The sequence below is a fragment of the Trachypithecus francoisi genome, unplaced genomic scaffold (assembly GCF_009764315.1).
Source record: "Trachypithecus francoisi isolate TF-2019V2 unplaced genomic scaffold, Tfra_2.0 Lachesis_group2, whole genome shotgun sequence".
NCBI classification, from domain to species: Eukaryota; Metazoa; Chordata; class Mammalia; order Primates; family Cercopithecidae; genus Trachypithecus; species Trachypithecus francoisi.
This window is the reverse complement of record NW_022681465.1, coordinates 178,138,208-178,158,999: the sequence shown is the minus strand read 5'-3', so window position 1 is coordinate 178,158,999 and position 20,792 is coordinate 178,138,208. Positions and strand designations below refer to the sequence as shown.

At 38.8% G+C, this 20,792-nt stretch overlaps 1 protein-coding gene across 6 annotated transcripts in view; it reads left to right on the top strand.

Annotated features, from left to right (window-relative positions):
• The window catches only part of KCNN2 (potassium calcium-activated channel subfamily N member 2), a 139,791-nt gene that overhangs the window by 99,051 nt on the left and 19,948 nt on the right, over positions 1-20,792 (top strand). For 4 of the 6 annotated variants that reach the window (XM_033181523.1, XM_033181524.1, XM_033181525.1 and 1 more), the window contains 2 exons: positions 9,965-10,106; positions 20,099-20,209. In XM_033181523.1, coding sequence (XP_033037414.1) covers positions 9,965-10,106; positions 20,099-20,209 — 253 coding nt within the window. Of the gene's footprint in view, positions 1-1,321; positions 1,353-5,071; positions 5,198-9,964; positions 10,107-20,098; positions 20,210-20,792 lie in introns of those variants that run through there. The other 2 variants (XM_033181526.1, XM_033181529.1) reach the window with 2 other exon arrangements.

The following is a 20,792-nucleotide window of genomic DNA, read 5'->3' as shown; positions in this document are numbered from 1 at the left end:
TGTTATTGAAATTAAACAGATTTGGACACCACCACTTGCCCTACAGCAACATGGACTTTCTAATGTTCTGCTGACTTACACCGAATTTGAAAAAAGTCGTAGGTATACCCGCACACTGAGGGAGTCACTCTGTGTCCCCAGTGAGCTTACAACATGGAAAACCCCATACACCTGCTTTGCAGGCAAGCCAAAGACAGAGAAGGCCTGATCTATGCCTGCTCAGTTCCTACTCCCAGATTTTTCATCACTCCCCTCTACAAAACAAGGAGAGATGCATTGCCTATCTCTTTTCCTCCCAACACACATACACACTACTTGAAACAAATAATGTTAGAGGCAAGCATTTGAATGTTTAGCTCAGTCTGTTTTTCTCCTCTTAGAAACTTTTTAAGATCTTCTCTTTATTCCTGGTATTTTAAAATTTACAGTGATCTGCTTTGACTTAGGTCATTTCTTATTTCATATACATATTCTCAGTAGAATCTTCCCTTTAGAGATAGATGCGTGCCTTCCAGTTTTCCTGTCAAAGAAATAGAAGAACATTTTTATTTCTTTTCTTCCACTTTCCATATTATCCTTCTGGAAAGATAGTTGTTGGAACCTCTATTTTAATTCTCTAAAAATGTATCCTTTTTGTTCTCCTCTTTCCTTCTCTTTTTGTCTTTTTGTTCTACTTTCTGGGAAATTTCTGTCAACTTACATCTAACTGTATTATGGTTACTTTTTCATTATAACTTGGAGTTGTATAGTTGTATTCCGCTTTTCCTTTTCCTATCAATGCAATTTTTTTTTTAACTTTCAGTTCCTGTGATACATGTGCTGAACGTGTGGGTTTGTTACGTAGGTATCCATGTGTCATGGTGGTTTGCTGCACCTATCATCTCATCATCTAGGTTTTAAGCCCCACATGCATTAGATATTTGTCCTAATGCCCTCCCCCTCCTTTCTCACCAGCCCCCAACCCATGTCCATGTATTCTCATTGTTCAACTCCCACTTATGAGTGAGAACATGTGGTGTTTGGTTTTCTGTTCCTGTGTTAGTTTGCTGAGAACGATGGTTTCCAGCTTCATCCATGTCGCTGCAAAGGACATGAACTCATTCTTTTTTATGGCTGCATAGTAAGGTTTTTGTTTAGCTTTTTTGTAGTATAATTTACATAGTTCAAGAATCCTGTCCCCTCATCACTCTACATCATCTCAGGTTTGTTCTGTTTCCTCCCTTCCCTTCCTGTTTTTCTTTCTTCCTCCCTCCTTTTTGTATCTTTTCTATAGAAATCAGATTCAAGTGTGTGCTGATCATTTGCCATTCTTTTGTATTAAGAATGGCAGTTGGAAGCCAGTTGGAAGCTCGGTAAGGGCTGTTTGATGACAATCACTGTGGGGTGATAGCTAAGTTTTTCATGAAGGAATTCTTGATATTAACACATTCATGTCTTTTCTGAGAAGTCCAGTTTCTCCAGGGAAAAATATTCTTTCTCTGTAGTCTCACATCCTAATATTAGGGTCAGATATGGGAAGTGAAGGAGAGAGACTAGAAATGCTACTGTTCAGCTTAGAAACTTGAACTTAAGGCCCCAAACACTTCTTCTGCCCTTGGCTACCCTGAGTCTCTGAGTATCCAGTCTATCCCCAGAGAATGAACCTGTCTCCTGTGAGGTGTCTGTTGGTACCAGGCAGGGCAGGCACATGAGTGTTCACCATCCTCTATACTTAGGTTTAGTCAGTTCCCCTCTTTTAAGCTTCGGACTTGATCCACGCATTTTGTGATACTTGGTTTCTCCAAGTTGTGACACTTCCATGGGTTCTGTGACAATTTGTGCCTTCAAATTGGGGGTACACAGACCGTTTATATTTAATGTGGTTACAGACAGGCTTATGTAAATCTCACCTCTTGCTATTTGTTTCCTATTTTCTCCATCTCTGTCCTTTTTTTCCCCTTTATTTCTGGCTCTCTTGGGTTTTTTTTAATATTTAATTTTCTATCCTTTATTGAGTTTTCAGCTATTCTTTTTCAGTGTGTTATTTCAGTGGTTCCTTTGGGGTTTATAGCTCACAGTCTTACCTCATTTTATTGTGCTTCACTTTATTGTGTTTCACAGATGCTGCATTTTTTACAAACTGAAGGACAGTGTCAATGCTGCATCGACCAAGTCGATCGGCATCATTTTTTCCATAGCACCTGCTCTCTTGGTGTCTTTGTATCACATTTTGGTAATTCTCGTAGTTTTTCAAACTTTTTCATTATTATTATACCTCTTATGGTGATTTATGATCAGGGATCTTTGATATTACAATTGTAATTATCTTGGGGTTCCATGAACCAAGCCCATAAGAGAAGACAAACCTAATTGATAAATGTTGTGCATGTTGACTGCTTCACCAACTAGCTGTTCCCCCATCTCTCTCACCTTTCTCTGGCTTTCCTATTCCCTGAAACACAATGATGCTGAAATGAGGTCAACTAGACCTACAATGGCGTCCAAGTGTTCACATGACAGGAAGGATTGCATCTCTCTCACTTTCAATCAAAAGCTAGACATAATTAAGCTTAATGAGGAAGGCATTTCAAAAGCTGGGATAAGCTGAACGTTAGGCTTCTTACACCAAACATTTATCCAGGTTGTGAATGCAAAGGAAAATAAAAGTGCTACTCCAGTGAACACGTGAATAATAGCAAACAAAACAGCTTTAATGTGGTTATGGAGAAAGTTTGAGTAGCCTGGATAGAAGATCAAACCAGCTGCAACATTTCCTCAAATCAAAGCCTAATCCAGACAAGGTCCTAACTCTCTTCAATTCTTTGAAGGCTGAGAGAGGTGAAGAAGCTGCAGAAGAAAAGCTTGCAGCTAGCAGAGGTTGGTTCATTAGGTTTAAGGAAGGAAACGATCTTTGTAACATAAAAGCAAGGTGAAAGAGGAAGTGCTGATGTGGTGACAGCAAGGTGTCCAGAAGATCTAGCTAAGATCATTGTTGAAGGTGGCTACAATAAATAATAGATTTTCAGTGTAGATGAAATAGGCTTCTATTGGAAAAATATGTCATCTAGGAATTCCATAGCTAGAGTGGAGAAGTCCATGCCTGGCTTCAAAGGACACATGAACTGTCTTATTAGGTACTAATGCTACTAGGGACTCTTAAGTTGAAGCCACTGCTTATTTACCATGCTGAAAATCCTAGGGCCCTTAAGAATTATACTAAATCTACTTTGCCTGTGCCCTGTAAATGGAACAACAAAGCCTGGATGACAGCACATCTGTTTCTGGCATCGTTTACTGAATATTTTAAGCCACTTTTGAGACCTGTTGCTCAAAAAAAAAAAAAAAAAAAAAAGACTTCTCTCAAATTATTACTGATCACTGACAATGCACCTGGTCACCCAAGAACTCTGATGGAGATGTACAAGATTAGTGCTGTTTTCATCATGCCTGCTAACACAACATTTATTCTGCAGCACACAGATCAAAGAGTAATTATGACTTTCAAGTCATATTTCAAAAATACATTTTGTAAGGCTATAGCTGATGGAGCTAGGCAAAGTAAATTGAAAACCTTCTGGAAAGGATTCACTTATTCTACATGCCATTAAGAACATCTGTGATTCAGGGAAGGAGGTCAAAATAGTAACATTAACAGGGGTTTGGAAGAAGTTGATTCTAAACCTCATGGATAACTTGAAAGGAGTCACATTTCAACAGAAGAAGTAACTGCAGATATAATGGAAATAGCAAGAGAACTAGAAATATTAATAGAAGTAGAGCCTGAAGAAGTGATTGAATTGCTGCAATCTCATGATCAAACTTGAATGTATGGGGAGTTTGCTTTGCTTCTTATGGATCAGCAAATAAACTGTTTCTTGAGATGGAATCTACTACTGGAGAAGATGCTGTGAACATTGTTGAAATGACAACAAAGGCTTTAGAAAATAACATAGACTTAGTTGATAAAGCTGTGTCAGGGTTTGGGAGGATTGATTCCAATTTTGAAGGAAGTTCTACTGTGGGTAAAATGCTATTTGATAGCATCATATGCTATAGATAAATCTTTCCTGAAAGAAAGAGTCCCTCGATGTGGCAGAGTTCATTGCTGTGTTATTTTAAGAAATTGCCACAGCCATCTCAACCTTCAGCAAGCACCACCCTGATCAGTCAGCAGCCATCAACGTTGAGGCAAGACCCTCCACCAGCACAAAGATTATGACTCACTGAAGACTTCAATCCTTAGAATTTTTGAGCAATACAGTACTCTTCAATTAAGGTATATACATTGTTTTTTAAAACATCATGCTATAACACACTCAACAGAACTACAGTATAGACCAGTATAGACATAACATTTTTAGAAACTGGGAAACAAATTTGTGTGACTTGCTTTATTGAAATATTTGCATGATTGCAGTGATCTGCATCTGAACCTGTAATATCCCCCCAGGTATGACTGCACTTACACACTTAGGCATACTATACCTATGTTAGCACAATCTTTCTTCACCTGATAGTGTATCTTTTACCGCAGTCTATCTTGAAGCGAGACTGCATCACTTCACATAGATGAGTTTTCAGCTGAATAACCAAGCAGAACCCTTTGAAGTTCTCTGCATGTGTCTCTGTACAGGTCTCTCCTTCTTGATTTTTGCCCTTTTGAATTCTTGACCTCCCTGGATTTCCAGCTCTGTCCTTCAACAGAGGGAGAGCTCCAGGCAGTGCCAGGTTTCCTTCCCTGAGCTGCACCTGGGAGATTCTCTTTAGTCATTAAAGTGGGGGCAATTGTATTTTTCAGTTTAGTTGTTTTCCATCTCAAGAATCACTGTCCTTTGTTGCTAGATAACCAATGTCTTGACAACCGTTGTACCAAATATTTATCTGCTTTTTTAGTTGTTTCAGGAGAGAGTGTAAATCTAGTTCTCTGTTGCTCCATCTTGGCTGAAAGCAAGATACACACTAATTCACATAAGAATGTGTTTCTTCTTCTCTGATGTCTCCTTTCATTTCCCTTTGTTCTTGTTGGTTTACACCTTTAAAAAAAATGCATTGCTGTCACTTTAATGGTATTTCAGGAGAGAGGTGGATTCCAGAAAGAGAACTGATGGTGGATTGATCACTTGCATTTACATCTCCATAATACTTCTCACTAAGGTTGACATTTGAGACCAGAGCTGACATTTGAGATGAGATATTTTTGCCATTTTTAGTATTACTTGTAAGTTTAATAGAAAAGGATTAATGAACACAGTTTGTTAGCTGTTAACCTCCATGACTGAATTATTTTTACAGGTATAAAAATACCTTATAAGTTGCACACAGATCTTGGAACGTAACATGACAAATCCAATTTATGTTCACTGATGAGCAAGAATTATTTTTATCGACTTTTTGAATGTCTATGTATATGATCCTAAAAATCTAGCATGTGGCCTAGGGCAAGTCAAGTTGAGGACATGTTTCCCTTTGTCACACTAATTACTTCAAATATTAATTCCCTGCTATATTTTTATAAGCATCTGTGACTATACCACAATGAATAAGGCATAGTCTTTGTCTTCAAATTCTTCATAATTTCTATTCTAAGGGCATGTTAGATGAGCAAATTCCACATTACCTGTCTTATGACCCAAAGTAACATTTATCAAATGGTGCTAGAGATATCTACAAGATGTTCCTGGGATACAGGGAGGGAACCAGGCTTGGAGTATCATGCTGACCAAAAGCTACAGGGAGTCTGGAGAAGGGGACCCACAAACAGATCCTCAAAGTACAAACGAGGGTTAGAGAGAAGGGGGAATGTGTTTCCCAGCAGAAGGAAACACACCTGCAGAGAAAGAGAGCTGTAAAGGAGAACAGCATAACTGCCGGCCATTAGTGTGTGGGTGCTGAGGCTAGGCAGGAGCGCAGGCCAGAGGCCGCCGCTCTCATGGGGAAGAAGGCACTGATTCCTTGGGAAAGATAACTCCTGTGAACTCTCACAGACGTTATAGAAAGCTGTCATATTTGTAATCTAAGACAGAGTGTGAGACCCTCAGTCAGCAATGAACGAAGAAATGAATTGGAATAGAAACTAAGAAAAGGAACATTTTGCTTCTTTTAAAACATTAAAACTGATCTTACAATCTTTGTCTCTGAAGCATGCAGTTCATGCCAAAACTCCAGAGTCCTCATTTTAAAAGCTTGGGATTATCGGGCATCTTGCACTAATTTTAATCTTATTGAATGTGTTTTTATTAAATCAGCATTCATGTTGATCAAAACTTGAAATTTGTACAAGTCATTTCTTCATGCCTTTCTCAGAATAGTTCTCCTTGTAGAGAAGAAGTTTGGAATTGTCTAAGTGTGTGAAGTGAACTTCTGTAAAAAATGTTTTGAATATTTTTAAACATATATATTAATCATTCACAGTGTGTGAATCTGTCATAGATTAAAAACCTGGGAATGTTCTAAATTATAATATCATCCTGTGAAAAGTCTAATATTTGTTTCTGAGTTGCTGAAAAACAAAATAGGAGATTATTCTTATAGTATCTAATTTGGTTCCTGAGTACCTCATCTTGAATATTCACAATCATGTATGTCTGAGTGTAACGTAAACATTAGTATGAGATGTTATTTTTCTATTCTGAGCTATTTTTTAGGGCAGGTTTATTATTTTGTAAGCAAAAAGGATAACTTATCATTGAATCCCAAACCCTAAAATGCCAACTTCTAGAAAGATGCTTGTTTCTATGTAAAGCCCTTCAGTGCAGGATGACAGTCTCTGATGCAGTGTAATGCACACAGCATATAGTAAATATTCACTGAGTGATTTAATGATATATTTCTTGAGAGTATTTGGCCAATAAGGATGGAAGAAATTTGTATATCTAAGATTTGAGCATTTATTAAAGGTGTCTAAAGAGTTACCTTGCCTAAATGTTCCAGTGGATGCTTTTCATTGTAGTTTTTAGTCATTTATTGCCCCCAACTCTGAAAAACATTTTTAATAAAAAGTGCTGCAGGAGGAAAAAATTAGACTTTCACACCCATGCCAAAGTTGAAATTTCCCTGCAGCAATGGCCATGAAGGTACCCCTAGAAAGCTTTGTCATATGAAATCTCTTACTTCTCTTCATAGTTAGCTGCTCTATGAAAACCACACGCCTAGGTAGGTTTTTGTTTGTTTTTGTTTTCTGACAAGGAGTCTCGCTCTGTCACCCAGGCTAGAGTGCAGTGGCAGGGCAATCTTGGCTCACTGTAACCTCCGCCTCCCAGGTTCAAGTGATTCCCCTGCCTCAGCCTCCCAAGTAGCTGGGACTACAGGCGCACACTACCACACCTGGCTAATTTTTGAATTTTTATTAGAGATGGGGTTTAACTATGTTGCCAAGCTGGTCCTGAACTCCTGACCTCAGGAGATCTGCCCACCTTGGCCTCCCAAAGTGGTGTGATTCCAGGCATGAGCCACCGTGCCTGGCCAGCCTAGCTAGATATTAATAACAATGTTCTGGTCACTCACTGTAGCAGTGAAAAAATAACTTGAGGACCCAGGCACATTTTCTAAGTGTCTAGAAACTAAGTATCTAAGGACACTTTGCTGATACAGAGAAGGTCAAGAATAGTACTGTTTCGCCAAAGATTGTCCATGCATTAAAACATACGTCAAATGAGAAAATGCAAGTTAAGCTCTGAGCACATAGTGAACACTCAGTAAGTATGGTATGTACATACATATGCATCAGGGAACCAGAGCCATTAACTCTTAAGTGTATCACATCTGTGTATGAATCATGCTAAGAAGAAGCTTTATCTCACAATTAAAAATTGAATAGGAAGTGAACTATTTTGCCTCCACTCTCTTTACAGCCCATACTTATGACAGGGTAATATATTTCCTGTTTTAGGAAATTGCTTGGTGAGGGATACTTACTAGAGAGCCCCAATATTATTAATAGGTTATAATCCAGAGCTGATTTCTAGAGTTTGATTTTGGAAGGCAAACCCCGTCTTCCCATTGAAGCTCTGTTACACGTATGCATAGCTGGCTCCCAGAGCAGTCCATAGAATCCCGCTCAGCTCATCTTGTGGCTGAGCATAGCACGGATCACAGAGCATCTTCCTAGGTATGTAACAAAGATAACAAAGATTCTCAGGGAAAATGCACTCAGCCGTCTTCCTGGAATGCTAGGAATACATTTTACTTTCCTTTGGACAGTGACAGTCTCTACACCAAGACTTTCTGGGGAGAGGGGACTCGACAGCTAGGTCATGGAGGCTGTTTGGAGGTGAAAAACAGTGGTGATTTCTGCACCTCTGCCACCAGAAACTTGCAGGATGCTCCTAACCAGGCTGGCTGCCTGTTCACATGCCCTTCCTTTTGATTCCAGGAGATCAGTGATTGCCCTTTCTCTGGGGTTCCACTCACTCTAGCCCAGAGGCTCTTTCCTTAGTCCACAGTAGCAGGAAACAGAATTTCTCAGCTTCTCTCTTCTTTGGAAGAAGGCAAAGGGACAGATGTGATAAGAATAGGTCTCTTGTATGTCCAAAGATAGAGTGTAAGATCTACTGATATTGTGGAGAAAAGCTTATACCCTATAAGATAAATCTGCATTTTTAAATTTTTGAAGCAGGAAGCTTGGCATGAGATGAGGGACAGGAAAGAAAAAAAAAGACAGAAAAGAAAAAAGCATAGAGAATGCCATGGCCCAGTGTAGGTTGCATATAGGGTTAATCCTGGGGCTGGTAATCCTGGGGCTCTGGCTAGGAGCAGCCTCCGTGCCACCACAGCCCTGAAGCACAGACACAGATGGAGAATTGAGTTGAAAGGCAGGACTGAGTGAGCGAAACAGGAGATGATGAGTACAGCGCAATTACCAGTATATTTTGCAGAACAAGAAATGAGGAAAGGAAAGCCCTCCGAGTGTTATCTGAGAGATGGGAAGGAGTGGTGGTCTTTCCCAGTGGTGGTTGAAAAGCAAGGAAGTCCTCTAGTGACCAGAGTCTGGGGCCTGACTGTCATAGAAATCAGAGCAGGGCCTCTCTGCCCCATGACCACACAGAATGTGCGTCCAGAGCAAATTCTTCTAGGGTGACAACTCTCATGGCCTTGCTGTCGTATGCATACATGCTGTTGTATGAAACCAGTATCCAGATCATGGGCACAGAGGGTTACTGTTCAGTACTGTTAATTCAGCCAAAGTGTGATAGGATACCTGTTTCTGATATAAAAGCTTTCTTCCTTACCAGTAAAATTTGACACCTCAAAGAATGATTAGGATACTTTGTATCCCTCTCCCTCTTTTCCACTGTAAGTTCTTTGTGTGTAACTGGTAAGACAACTTCTATTAAGCTCTGGTTATGGGCAGGAACTCTGTGATGAGAAGTAGTTTCTGTGTTCAAGGATGAAGGACATCCAGGTAGATTGACCTATTATAATATGGTCCCGTGATCCAGGGATGTGCACGATACTCAGGGAGCACAGGGGAGGCACTGAGGGGAAGAGAAGACGGAAAAGGCTTCCACTTGAACTTACTTTGAAAGATGAGGAGGAGTTAGCCCTCTTCAGGAAATCAAGGTAGCAAAGGACAGTCCAAGCAAAGGGAACAGCATGATTCATTTTGCTTACAAAGAAGTGGAGTGAGATTGGGCAGCTGCATATTGTCTCCTAAGCCTGGCACATCAGCTGAGCAAGGAGTGACGAGACATGGGCAGAGGCCGGAGGAGTCTGCAAGATAAACGTGCCTGTATCATCTTACACCAGTGAGGAAATCTGTTTCATATTTTCCAGTCTCTTTCAGATGATTTATAGAGTTGAGGCAGTTTCTGATGTCGTGGATTGCTTAGATGGAACCTTAATTTTATTTATATTCACAAGCTTTGAAAACTTCTAAATATAGCAGTTTATAGAAGATACAGTAAATTCATTGAACTGAACCAAACCACTCTTAACTATCATATTGGAGATTCATTATAAAGGACTGGCTTTGTTTGCTGTTTTTCAGGTACCATGATCAACAGGATGTTACTAGCAACTTCCTTGGAGCGATGTGGTTGATATCAATAACTTTTCTCTCCATTGGTTATGGTGACATGGTACCTAACACATACTGTGGAAAAGGAGTCTGCTTACTTACTGGAATTATGGTAAGTGTCTTTATACTTCACATCTCTTTTATTTACGCTCAAGAAGGCACTTAAACCACTCAGTCCACGTGCATAAGTAATTGTGAGCTACTTTTTTCCCCATCAGCAGGAAATCAGTATAAATAAATCAATTTTGTGTTGAGAGAGAATGTCAATAGTTTTCATCTTAATTCTTCTCATCATGAAATTCTGTTGAAGAGGCAGAGCTGTTCATTTGCCCCTTGGGGGGCGTGCAGTCATTTGATGAACTAATTTGATGTTGGAGCTTTGGCTTCAGAGTCAGGAAGTCCTTTAAGTCTGTGTCCTCCCGTCTCCTACTAGCTGTGCAAATTTGAGTAAATTGTAGAATATGACCCATAATAACTATCTTGAAATGTATTGAAGGGTTAAAGATATATTAATTATAATATTTATTTTTCTTTTAACAAATGTTTGTTGAGTGCCAGGCACTGACCTAGGTTCTAGGAATACACCAAAAGAAGATAGAAACTTACTGCCCTGCCTTCGTGGAGCTTACGAGGGAAGACTTACATTTTAAAAATTATGGTTCATTACATCTGTGAACTAGTAAAGCTTCTAACCTGTTTTGTGCCTGGGGGAGAGGGATGGGATCTACTCAGAGAAGTCATCGCTAGAAAATTGACTTTTATGGTGAGGTGAGGAGGGTGCGTACCCAGGGAGCGAGGTGGGAAGAGCATTCCAGGAAGAGGACATGGTTTATTTGAAGGCAATGAGGCAAGAAGGAGCTCAGTACATTGGAGCCAGGTCATTGGGCCAGGAGTACACAGAGCAAAAGGGGAAAGCGGCCTGGCATGAGGCAGGGACAGGAGGCCAGGTCTTGTAGAACACTTGGGAAAGGTCTGCTGCTGACATGCCATCATTCTTCTGGCTGGCGTGCCTAACAGGCTCAGACATCTTTTTTGCCCCTCCACACATGACTAGCCAGGACCGCTTTTTTGCTCCATTTGTTTTAGGTATAGGAAGTCGGAGGCTAGCAAGCTGTGATTATAATATGGTATGAACTTCTAAATATTTAAGCCAGAGGTAGTTTCAAATTGTTGGTGCACAGTTTTCAATGACCTACGCTTGTCTGCATTCTTTACCTACTTTGTAATGTTTGCTTACTGCAAAGAGTGTCATCTTGATCCTTGTGAGGTTTCTGTCTACAAGAGGATGTGAACGAGTGCTGCAAGTTCCAAAATCTCAGAATTTCTGAAATCAGGCACCCTGTTCAACACCTCTAACTGTATTCACTCACAGGCTGGCAGGAGAGTGCAGAGGCTTGCCATTTGAGGGCCTCTGAGTGGTGGCCAGTGGAGGGTGCACACCCTTGTAGAAGCCGCCTGGGAAGACTGCTCCAAGAGTCACAGCTAAATGGGAAGGAAAGAGTGCCCTTGGCGTAGACAGGGAGGCAGCATCCTTCTACGCCTCAGTAGTGTTCAACTGGGATAAGGCAGCTAACTTTGAAAATAAAAATATAGGGTCAATTTTCATGTCCCAGTAGTAACGAGATGGCCATTTCAAGTCCCAATTGTAGAAAATATAATTTGGGGGCATGTTTTAACATTATTTGCTTTTAAAAGAAAAATGATAGTTTTATTTATAGTAAACTTTTAAAACAATATAATACTTGGTATGCTGTATTATCTGTTTACTATTGGATCACTTCCCTTTTATTCCTCAAATAATAGCATTTTATTATGTGGTATAATGCTTTGGGAAATGTAATTTGCATAGACGTATTTTTAGAAGGCCCATAAGAATCCCACAAGGGATATAAATGATGCTGTTTATAAAAACTGGTAATTGCAGAGGAGTCTTTCCCCTAGTGCTTCTTAGAAACAACCTCCTTAGTGTTACTTTTTGTGGAGATGGTACCCTCTTTTATTCTCGAATCAGGTGTGACTCAAGGGTCATGTGTACAAGCTTATTTGCCATGGAATGAGAGCCAAATTTGAGGTTAACCTTGCCCGGGTTTTACAAAATGTTTATCGTTCCTTGATATTTTCTTGTTCCTCGTGTCTCAAAAATTGTTCCTTCAGAGTCTCATCTGATAGTACAAATCTTTTATTTACCTTCTTGAACTGCCTCTTGCTTAGGTTTCACTATTGATCTTACTTTGCTTAAAAAAGAGAGGTTATGGCCTGGCACCATGGCTCATGTCTGTAATCCCAACACTTTGGGAGGCCGAGGCAGGTGAATCACCTGAGGTTGGGAGTTCGAGACCAGCCTGACCAACATGGAGAAACCCTGTCTCTACTAAAAAATTGGCCGGGTGTGGTGGCACATGCCTGTAATCCGAGCTACTTGGGAGGCTGAGGCAGGAGAATCGCTTGAACCCAGGAGGCAGAGGTTGTGGTGAGCTGAGATTGCACCATTGCACTCTAGCCTCAGCAACAAGAGCAAAACTCTGTCTCAAAAAAAAAAAAAGAGGTTATAGTACCATTAAATATATGTGGATACAAAAATATTATACATAATGGAATTTATGATGACTTTGTTCCAGCCCTGTAAGCTCATGGTAAAAAGAGTCCTTCTATTCTGAGCTTGAGGAGCTCCATTTCCTCTCCTTCATAAGGATCAGACTTATTTCCTAACTGACTTGATCAAAATTGATTTACTTGCATACAGAGAAATTCACTAATATTTGAGTAACCTATTTGGGATGCTTTGTAGAGTTGGATTATCTCTTCTTCTAGACTAAGCAGATTCCCATGGAGTTAGGCTACAGGGCAGTCTTCCTGGGATTCACTTCTGGTAATTGATTACATCTCACATCAGCTCCTTAGGGATCAAGAGCATATGGATGGAAGTGACCTAGACACGCCTATGGAGAATGTAGAAATCCAAGACCAATATGGGAATTAAAGCTTAAGAGACCAAGATCTCTTATTATTAATATTTTTATAAAATAAGTCATGGGATTGCCTAATAGAAGAAAATCACTCAGTACTCTTCGAGAGAAAACCATTATGGTTGTAATTACTTGTTTTCTGTTTATTCTTCTACCTTTCTGCTATTTGAGGAAGTACTGAGGACCTGACTCTTTATTATTGTAAAGGTCATGATAAACAATGGGATGATTTCTCGTTTGTTCTTTTTGCTTCTCTATTTCTGTAAAATTATGGTGACTTTTGGTAGCCTTTTGACTACAGTATGGATGACTGGATTTTTTGGCTTAATTATCTTTAAATATCTAGTAATATCTGTTCATTCCTAGGGATGCAGGTTGTTATTCAATAAATGGTTCTCTCATAATGATTTATAAACCACTAGACTTTGACAACATCTAGCATGACTCCCTCAACAAAACTAAGAACATTTCAGACATGAGTGATTTAGGTTTCTTCCATCCCACTAGTAGTTCTAGGCAAACAGAAGCACCGCGTAAAGCTTTTGCAGTTCATAGCAATTTGAAAATCACTGTGCTAATTACATTTTAAAATTTTATTCAAGGAGCAAAAAAACAAGTCAGTTCAGGACGGAAGTCTTTACGCAGCCTTGCCTTTTCCTTAAGATTTGATGATAATCTTTCCACATTAACTTTGCCCTGTGCTGAAGAAATCTTTTTTTTTTTTTTTTTATTTGCCACTTTATTTTTTTTTTTTTTTTTTTTTTTTTTATTTTTTATTATACTTTAAGTTCTAGGGTACATGTGCATAACGTTTATATCATGTATAACTCCCCAATGCAATCCCTCCCTCCTCCCCCCTCCCCATGATAGGCCCCAGTGTGTGATGTTCCCCTTCCCGAGTCCAAGTGATCTCATTGTTCAGTTCCCACCTATGAGTGAGAACATGCGGTGTTTGGTTTTCTCTTCTTGTGATAGTTTGCTAAGAATGATGGTTTCCAGCTGCATCCATGTCCCTACAAAGGACGCAAACTCATCCTTTTTGATGGCTGCATAGTATTCCATGGTGTATATGTTAGTTCAACATCACATGGTGACTCCGTCAGTTGTCAGTTAAACAGTTTGCATCCTGAAGAGCAGTAACGCTACCCTGTTAAGTCGGTAAGCGGGTGTTCCGAAACAGCACAAATTAGCTACAGCTCATAAAAAAGAAATGATTGGTACGAAAGAATGCGAAACCTAAGGTCCGATTATACTCCTCTTCCTGTAACTTTCTCTCTTTCCATCTGAGGATTTGTTTTCCCCTTCCAGTGTACATAGAAATCATGCGAAACTGATCTGAAGCCATTCCTAGGTGTTGAATGTTTGAGTGTGGAAAACACTCAAGGATTTTTTTAAATGTCTTATACACTTTGACATTGGGTGTTTAGTATCAAATAATGTTGAAGAGGTTTTAACTTTCGATTTGCTTGCTTTTTGGTTCTTTCTGGTGTGTTCACTGAATCTCATCAAATAAAGCCCCGGTGCCAAGAATGTATCTTGAAATTCTTACAATAGTTTCTATTTTGTGCAGAGCAGCTGGAGGGGTGATGGGTCTTTTCAGTCATAAGGCTAAATTCCCCACCAATGCCCTTTCTTAGGGATCTTCACTTCCCCCCAAGAAATTTCATAAGTGGATGGCAAAAAAAATTTCTTAAGAAATACGACAGCTGCTTTCTTCCAGGTACAGGAAAGTATAGCTGGAAGTTGTGATCTTTTAGCACACAGCTCATGGACTCCAGAATTTCACCTAATTTTTCTAAACTATCAGCACTTTTAATTGGCAGAGCTGCCTTTCCTATCTCTGAAGTACCTGCAGTCACACTGGCACTGTTGCGATCAGGAGATTTAAACCAAGGGATGACTCATTGTTGATGACCAGTTTCCTAAAAGTAGAAGAATGAGCTGAACAAGCAAATCACTATAAAGGAGGCTTGGGTTGTGCAGGCCCAGGCTTAATCACTGGGCTCAAACACCACACACTTTCCCCGCTTCCCTTACAATGAGGACATTTGAAATTGACCTCCACCCTCTAGAGCAAATATCAACTTGTATTTTAAGACACTCAGAGGGCATTTTTGATAGAATTTGTCTTCAAATCTTCCTTATTTATTTTCATGACCTGAGGAAACCTTGCAGAACTCCTATGGGATATAATATTAAAGCAGAGTGGTTTATAACGTGTTATTTGCCAGAATTGATTGTTTCACATATTTTTATGAAAGAATAATTATTTATGTCAGTCAAGTATAGTAAAAATGTTTTTATGGTTCTAGGACATTGAGTCAGTCAGCCCCAGGGACAGAAAAACAGGCAATGGGTTGAGGTATTTGTTTTACCTTACTTTTGGAGGGCAAGCTGATTTGTGAAAGATCTTAAAGCTGTTTTATTTTTACATAAAAGCGTGATTTTTTTCAAATTAACTATTTTGATAAATTTTAATTATAGTCTAATAAACTGGCTATCAAACTGAATTTTTAACTTTTAGGAGCTATTATAAATCCCACAGGAGGATACTTTAAGACTAGAATATTTTGAATATTAGTGTTTTTTATCAGAGCCATTCTCTGTAGTGGTAAAGATTCTGGAATTTCTTTAAAAGATATAAATTTCATTATTATGTTGAATCTTTTGAAGATGTCTTTTGCAAAGTTGCAATAATCAAAACCTTTCCTCAGTGTGCTATATGAAGGAATTTCTCTTTTTCATAGGCTTGTATCCTTGTTATTAAAGCTTGATCCCAAAATGGTTTTTCAAAATGATTCTTGCAAGTATTTGCAGGATCAGCATAAGTAGATGATTTAGGGTAAAAATATGTCACTTATTTTAATTTTTCAAATATTACGTGATACATGATTTTGAGGGAAATGGGATACCTGAACTTCTTTTACATCCAAGGGCTTACAGTTTCTGTGCTGTAATGGAGAAGAATACAGTGGAGAAAAGCACTACATTTTAATTTTAACTTGGCAGCATCTAAGACTATCCCCACATGTTGGGATTTCCCTAGAGGTATACAGGTAATAGTAACTAATTGTCATTTGTCTTTTCAGTTTGATCTGGCTTGGCTTAGGGTAGTAAACATTAACAACACTTGTCATTACTTACCTTTTCTAAAGCAAAGTCCTTCTCCCTCTGCCCCTCTTAACTTACCCCGTTTTCTCTCTTTCAACATCTTCTCTATTAGAAGGAAAGATGATAAACACGCCAAGGGAAACCTAAACCTTTGATTTTAATATATTGCCTTCTGAAATACACTGCATTTTCTTCATTTTCTTTTTAGATGCCCAAGCATCTTGAAGTGGCAGGTTAGTGATTTTGCTTAAGTTTTTTCTAAGAAGATAAATGAAATGAGAGAAAAGTAACCAGGATACATTTTCTGACTTTGGTGAAAGGAATATGACTCATCTTGTTAAATGCATACAGGGATTTTAATTTCAGAGAGTAACATATGTTAGTCCCAACTGTTTCTACATCGATTGTGGTGGTGACAAGCTTTGGAGAAAATGTTGTAAAATCATACTTATTTCCATTCTTATTCATTTGATGAAACAGAATCGTCCTCAAAATAGACACTGGATGGACAATAATAATATGCCATTACTTAAATTACTAGAACCATGAATGTGTTGGCAGGAATTTACCTTGAACCTAGAAAGCTTTCGGAAATGAGCCAGCTTCATCTTGCATAACTCTAAAAATTAAAAAATAAAGGTTACTTTTTTGAAATGTGATTCTATACATATCACATTATCTTACGACTTAATAATCTAGGGAGATGTAAGTTTATGGTTTTCCTCACTGAAATAAAACTTAAAGAGTTAAGGGGTTTGTATTTGAACAAAAAGTTTTCTAAGTGGTTCTGGGGGTATGACTTACAGGGGCAGAGTTGGGATAATGGAGTGAGGTATATAGATAATAGTTTTGATAATTACTAAATTATTGGATTAATTTCTTTTCCAATTTGCAACAGAGGTACTCGTTTTTAATGCCCATGTCTTAGACGACACCCGGTGAGAAACGGGCCAGTAGCAGAAAAGAATGGAGCCTAAGAATAAACACAAATAAAAATCCACTGTCCAAGGCTCTTGATTCCAGTGATTTTCCATTCCTGTTAGGATTTTGATTTCTTTCCAGAAAGATCTCAGCAGAGGCCACCTGCCAGGGGAGAACAATATTCAACTTCTTATGCCAATTACCCTCTCATGGCTGTCTCTCTAGTAGTTAGGAGCCCCTCAGGTTTTTATGACCTCTGCTTATTAAAGAACCATTGCTGCCCTGAGCTGCCAAGTTCCCATAGAACCCAGCGATTGAGGAGTCGTACCTAGGAGCTTATCTGCAAAAGGCTAGCCTGTGTTTGTCCAGCATGTGCTATCATGAGTGGTCACTGATTTGGTCTCATCAGCCTGCTAGAACTCTTTAGACTTCATGGTAGATGTTTGAAAGTCAATAAAATGGGTAGAGATGCTTCCAAAGGGCATTCTTTTCTTTCACTGGTACCCATATCTAAAATACGGGTTTCATTGTCAAAAAATTGCTTTCATTGTCTGCATATGGCACAAAACATCAAAATAACATCACACCGTCTGCGTTTACTTACCTTGTTTATCACTTCTTCAATGTCTTCATAAGTCAGTCAAATGACTCTTATAAGAATTTTGACCCTCTTGTTTTAATAGAAGGTTAATGGAGCTTGTCATAGTCACTCCATATCCTCCTTTATCTAAACCAGTGACTGTACCTTGGGATCACCTGGAGAACTTTAAAAAAAAATTCAGACATGTGGATTTTATCCCTGGAGATGAAGATTTGCTGTGAGGCACACAGTCTCAGCACTAGGAATTTTACAAACTCTCCAAGTGATTCTAGTTTATAGTCAAGGTTAAAAACTACCAATTTAAAAGTTATGCCAGTTACAAAATAGGAACAATGTTGATTATTTTGATAATTAACCATATTGCTCGATTTTTAGACATTCACACTGTATCATATAAAATAGGTGAATTTGAATTTCCTGTCTTGCTTTGAAATACAGTGCTTCATAATGCATCATGACTATGGAATAATCACAAATAAGAATATACAGTCATCCCTTAGTATTGATGGGGGTTCAGTGCCAGAACCCCACTTCCTGCCATGAATACCAAAATTCACGGATGCTCAAGTCCTTTATAAAATAATGTATTACTTGCATGTAACCTAGGTACATCCTCCTGTGTATTTTAATCTCTAGATTACTTATGATACTTCACACAATGTAAATGCTGTGCAAATAGTTGCTAAACAGTCTTGTTATTGTTTAAGGAATAATTACAAAAGAAAACAGTCTATAATGTTCAGTATAGATGCAACCATCCATTTTTTTACCCAAATATTTTCAATCCAGTTGAATCCATGGATATGGAGATTCAACTGTATGTGATCCTAAATATAGATATAGATATTAAGAGATGAAGTAAAGAGTAGGAAATATGTCAATGCTAATCAAGGTTTATAACTGAATAGTAATTTACTCTGCTTTAGTTGTCTCATCTTTAAAATCAGAGGGCTAAATCAGAATGTCTAAATACTTGGCAACCTCTTTCTCTGATCATGTGATCAGTAGCACTTTCTTTCTGAGGATACTGATTTCTTCATAGAACAAGATGGAACAGGCTATTGAAGCCCTCTGGAAATATATTAAAGCAGTATTGGCTGCTCATTGTGGCCATGTTTCCATGATCATGATGATCAGGTAGTATATTTATTTTTCTCCTTTTCTCCTCAATCTTGTCCCTCCTGCCAGATTTGTTGCAGCAACTCATGCAGTAAGCCCAAAGATGCATTCTCTGGTCTATAACTCAATAGCTAAATCACATCTACTTTCTGTGCCTCTACCCAGTGGTCTCTGCCTGTGTCCTGCTATTTACATTGTTATCTGTTTGTTGAGACTAGCTGGGCAATGTCGATGGCTCTGTGGTCTTCTCAGGGTTGAGATTCTCTCTGGAGGTGTGACTTCCCTTTCACAGACCCCTGAGGTCCTCTCAGGGTTGAGATTCTCCCTGGAGGTGTGACTTCCCTTTCACAGACCCCTGAGGTCCTCTCAGGGTTGAGATTCTCCCTGGAGGTGTGACTTCCCTTTCACAGACCCCTGAGGTCCTCTCAGGGTTGAGATTCTCCCTGGAGGTGTGACTTCCCTTTCACAGACCCCTGAGCTAGTTCCTCACATGCCCCCTTCCCTGCTGGGAGGTTCCCCATGCCCAGGACTGATGAAGTGGCTGCAGCACCTTGACCTTGCCTGGGCCCTCCAATCAGTGGCCCCAGCAAGTAGTTACTGGTCTTTCAGCAAAGAAAACTCTCACAACTTGGAATGAGCACAACTTGATCACAAAGCGGGAGCACCACACAGACTCTCTTTTTCAAGAGATCAGAACAATGGTCTGTAATTCAAAAAGGAACACTGCTGGTTTTTTCAAAATGAAGATGACCTGTGCCTTTCCTCATGTCATGTTAGTAAACTTATAAAATAGTATAATGGTTACCCCTTACCTTCAGCACTTCATATATCTCTGTTGCCCAAGTTAAGATCACTGTGATCTTCCTGTTATCCTTCCTCTTGTGTGTGTGGAATACTCTGAAGCTGTGTATATGCTGAGATAATTTATTGCTTTGATTCCTGGTGCATTGCAGTTGATCACCTTGAAGGCCTGCTGATCTCTTCTTAAGATTAGAGGTTTATTCTTTACAGAAAAATTTTTATTTCTACTCCATATACATTTATGCTAATCTACTCATTTGTTCTTTGTTTCTATTATAATTATAGGTATATAACTGATTTGCTCTGTTTTTTAAAAAGTCACCAAGTTGCTTTTAGGCCATTTATTTCTTGTAATGGAAATGTTTTCTCCAAATATGCTTTTGTTCTTAAAATATGTAAACTAAATTTTTAATCCCAGTTTAAGGCACATTGCTTACATTTGTTGATCACACATTTTCTGTAATACTTATTGAAGGCTATTTTTTTAATCCTGAGAAACTTTTACATTTGATGCAAAACATTTTCTAATGTGTCTGAGACACAAAGTAGTAACGCTTTGGATTTCTCTTCTCTCCTTGTTTTCAGGGTGCTGGTTGCACAGCCCTGGTGGTAGCTGTAGTGGCAAGGAAGCTAGAACTTACCAAAGCAGAAAAACACGTGCACAATTTCATGATGGATACTCAGCTGACTAAAAGAGTAAGTCACTACCCATATATATTCAAAGAAAGAATATTATTGTGTTTTTTTCACTGTTAGGAAATAGGGTTTTTATTTTGACATCTGAAGCTGAAATGATATGGTTTGAAAGTATAGGCATTCTTGGAATCAATTCCATTTTATCACATTTTGAGAATAGACTATTTCTAACTTTAGGTCAGTTAGGAAGTAATTGAGCAGTCTTGGTATTTGGATGAAGGCAAGTCACATAAATGTTAGGTATGCCTACTTCTTTAGATTTAAGTGTGGTATACAAGAAGAGACCAACTATTGGATTGAGTAGGAAGGAACATACTATTAATGTAAAATAGTAATTTGATGGGAAGGTGATTGAAAATGTTTTACTGGACTTCTAAGATCAAGTCACTGTTCTCAAGACAAGGTCGCAAAGACAAATATGAAATCACTACTAACTTTTAGAAGCCCTAGGCAGGGCTAGAAACAGGCTCTTTTCTTGACTTACAGGCCATAGAAGAGATGTTAAAAATAGTATACCATCCAGTTGGGCAACCACTGTCCAATTATTAGCAGAAGAAAACAGTAATCACAGTGTTTAAGAGCA